Source organism: Arachis ipaensis, chromosome B02, assembly GCF_000816755.2.
Source record: "Arachis ipaensis cultivar K30076 chromosome B02, Araip1.1, whole genome shotgun sequence".
Lineage (NCBI taxonomy): Eukaryota > Viridiplantae > Streptophyta > Magnoliopsida > Fabales > Fabaceae > Arachis > Arachis ipaensis.
This window is the reverse complement of record NC_029786.2, coordinates 21359426-21363590: the sequence shown is the minus strand read 5'-3', so window position 1 is coordinate 21363590 and position 4165 is coordinate 21359426. Positions and strand designations below refer to the sequence as shown.

General features: G+C 42.4%; 1 protein-coding gene across 1 annotated transcript; it reads left to right on the top strand.

Moving 5' to 3' along the window:
- LOC110267550 lies at positions 842-2633 on the top strand. Its single transcript, XM_021113233.1, has 2 exons — positions 842-1525; positions 1625-2633. Exons 1-2 carry the CDS (start codon positions 1027-1029, stop codon positions 2446-2448), a joined length of 1323 nt encoding a protein of 440 aa, XP_020968892.1. The 5' UTR covers positions 842-1026; the 3' UTR covers positions 2449-2633.

Here is a 4165-nt window from a genome sequence, read left to right as displayed (position 1 = left end):
AGCCATGCATGTTCCAGAATTTCCAGAATATATGACTGCAGGTGCGTAAACGTTGTGTTAGTCCTTTTTAAGTTCGACATTGATTCAGTTATGAGTTAGCAAGTTTAGGGGTTTTTTATTTTATTTATTTTTTTACTTTTATTTCCTGGAAGTATTAATTAGAAATTAATAATTAAATTGTCCATAGTGTGGTTGTTACGGATTGAATGAGTTTGTAATAATCATTTGAACTGGTGCCTTCCTTTTGACCGTTAAAATCCCATGAACCGGACTGGAACGGTCCGGTTTAATGGTTTGGCGGTCGAACCTCGTGACCGGTCCGGTTCGTTTGGTATGCTAGTCGAACCGGAAAATGCGGATTTCTTTTTAAACATGCTGCTGTTGTTATTTATTTGTATGGAGTGACATCATACATGTTGTTAGGTTTGGAGTTATAGCATATTGGATTCAGTGAAATTTGAGTAACTTTTACAATCGTTATTGAAATATGTACGTGTTAATAAAGTGTTTGCTGTGCTTGTTGTCACAGCAGAAATTCCTATGGTGGAAGATGGTGAATTTCGCGTAGGTATGGAGTTCAGTTCAAGAGAAGCTGTTATTAAGGCGGTTAAAGACTATAGCATACGACGAAGCGTAGACTACCGGGTGTTTGAGTCTGAGCCGTTGACATTTTATGCCAAGTGTACACAGTATGGGTTAGGGTGTGATTGGCTTATTAGGGTTAGCTTGATCAGCAGGAGGTACTGTTGGGTTATAAGGAGGTATAATGGTAGTCACACATGTACAAGAGCCACCATTTCACAGGATCATTCAAAGCTGGACTCTATCACAATTGCAGAAGCAATAAAGCCCCTGGTTGAAGCTGACCCCTCCTTAAAGGTAAAATCGGTTATAGCAGAAGTGCAATCAAAATTCAACTACACCGTTTGTTACCGGAAAGCATGGTTGGCTAAGCAGAGGGCAGTAGAAAAAATATTTGGAGGTTGGGAAGCATCGTATGAAGCGTTGCCTATATGGTTTGAGGCCATGTGTCACAAGGAGCCATCAGCTGTTGTCCATTTTGAGACTATGCCTGCATATCAAGGCGATGACTTGGTGGGTGACATTCGGGTACTGCATCGTGTATTTTGGAGTTATTACCCTTGTATTAGGGCATTCAGACATTGTAAGCCAATTGTCCAGGTGGATGGGACTCACTTGTACGGAAAGTATAAGGGTTGTCTGCTTGTGGCTGTTTCACAGGATGGCAACAACAATATCGTCCCGATTGCGTTTGCTATTGTTGAGGGAGAGACTTCTGAGGCATGGCATTTTTTTCTTAGTAACCTCCGTCAACATGTTGTTACTCGGGATGGAGTGGGTCTAATATCTGACAGGCACGAGTCCATCAATGCAGCTGTGGAACGTAGTAACAGAGCTTGGTCACCTCCTAGAGCTTTTCATACGTTTTGCATCAGGCATATAGAGTCTAATTTTCTGAGAAAGTTCAAGGCACCGCACCTCCAAAAATTGGTCGTTAACATCGGTAAACCTTTAGTAAATTTAATCAAATTATTAATAGAATTGCCTTAAATAAATATATTGAACTCAATTACTTTGCTTTCTATATGCTTTGATCTGCTAGGATATTCCAGGACGGTGCGTGAGTACGAAGTGCGTTACCAGCGGTTAAGGGACCGCGGCGAGGCGTACACAAACTGGTTAAACCGAATTCCTCGCGAACAGTACGCATTGGCCTTTGATGGCGGGTACCGATGGGGTCACATGACGACGAATCTAGTGGAGTGCATCAACTCAGTTTTGAAGGGTGCACGCAATCTTCCTATTACTGCTCTTGTGAAGGCAACATTCTACAGGCTAAATGAGTTGTTCACCCGTAAAAGAGCTGAGGCGGAAGCCCGGATCAATGCTGGCCATGTGTTTTCTGAGATAGTGACATCGAAGTTGCATGCAAACCAACTTGCATCAGGAAACATCCAGGTTAGTTGTTTTGACCGCCAGAATGAGGTCTTTGAGGTTCGTGAGATGCCAAGTGGACTGGAGTTTGCAGTTGATCTATGTAGCCTTCAATGTGACTGTGGTGAGTTTCAGGTGGACCGGATTCCCTGCAGACATGTGTTCGCATGTTGTGCCAACCAGCGACTGGATTGGCGACACTATGTTCATGATGTGTATAAGATGGATCAAGTGCGGCGGGTGTACCGAGCATGGTTTAGGCCACTAGGTAATCCCACTACATGGCCTCCTTACAACGGACCTCGGTTCATACCGAATCCGTACTTGCGACGGGTGACAAAAGGTCGCCCAAGGATGACGCGCTTTCTGAATGAGATGGACACGAGGATGTTACATCGTCCAAGGCGATGTACTCTATGTGGTGCTGAGGGACATAGTCGAAGCAGATGCCGTCGGTCAGTTAGTTCAAATACCAACAGAGATGCCCCCTAGGTTCACAGCTTTAAGATGATATTGTATGATATAACCTGAATGAGCAAATTGAGGTAACATGACCTGCTATATGTAACCTTATAATTAATGACAATTTAGTATTATAACATATCTGTAGCATTATATAATTGATGGTTAGTACATCAATTGATAAATATCTGTAGCAGCATATTAAGCTTTTATGAGACATTATTACATATTCCAGATGGCTAACACATCAATAATGTCCAACACATATAAAGTACTCTATACAAAGTTCAACACATACAAATTAGTCTAAACATTACATAAAGTCATCAGTACATATTAGTCTAACCAATACAAAAAACTCTAAGCATTCCATAAAGTCATCAGTACATAATGTGTAACAAATACAAACAACTCTAGCCAATACATAAAGTCATGAGTACATAATGTCTAACAGAAACAAATAACTCTAAACCTAAGGAAACAACTACTTTCTCATTTTCCACTTTACATCCTTCACAAACTTCTTGCATTGCTTGGCCGCTTTTTTAATAACAGAAGGGGTGAAACGATTAGCACTCTGACGTGGCGGATCAATCCTTAGATTGTAACCTTTGACGTTGTCATCTGGACTGCGTGCCTGACCTGTAAACAATTTTGAATAAACAAGTATGTGCAGCACATTACATATTCAAGTACCAACATAAATACGACAAAGGAAGAAGCAAAATCCAATAAGAGATGCCATTTATGCAAAGAAAGTAAATAAGTAATCGAATATGTAAAGCAAAATAGTTAACATAATACCATCGTTACGAGATTCTTCATCCTCATCGAACTCTTCAATTTCATCCTCGTCGTCTTCGCCCTCGCCATCCGGTTCATCAACTAGATACGCATCGGTTTCTTGTTCGAGTGTGTTTGTATCTTCCTCAACGAGTCCCATGTTAAGCCGGTTAGGATTTTGACTGTTCAGAACACCACGTCCACCCTCACTCCTACTAGAGTCGACAGATACGAACCCTCCAGAAGCAACTGATGAGGTATGGCCTGGATACCTGGCATCCAACGAATACCTGCCAGGCATGAACTCAGGCTGATGGCCATATTGTGGTAGTGCTGCATCTGCAGACATGAACCCAAGCAACTGGCTAAAAGAAGTTCCATCACCTATTTCAAACTGTGACATACCCCAATATTGTTGCTGTACTGGAACTGATGGGGTGAACTGTGTCTGAGGTAGGTACTGGGTTGAGGACTGGGGTTGTTCTTGTGGAGGCGGCATTGGAGGTGATATATGTTGCTCCTGCTCTTCATTGTCCTCATCCATATCCTGACTACCCTCATCGGTATCTTGATTACCCTCATCCATATCCTCATTCCCCACATCCATATCTTGGTTACCTTCATCATTCTCTTCACCCACAAGATTCGACAAGGCTAAGCGATTCCCATATTTTGATCGGTACCAGTTCATGTAAGTATCCAATGGATGCTGTGAAGGCATGAGAAGCTCAGAAAGAACGTAGTGATACCTGTTTGTCCAATGCATCACCCAAATTGAATGAGTCGGTGTCGTGGCCCAGTTAAGATTTTTAGGTCCAGTCAGAACCTCTCCATGCACCTTATCCAAACTCTGTTCCTGAGTAGGTACTCCCTGAACGAAGCTGAACTGTCGCCTGACCCTATCGGTGCCATGCCACTCGATACATTCAAACGACACCAATGGTACTGTAGCGCTTCAGACAAA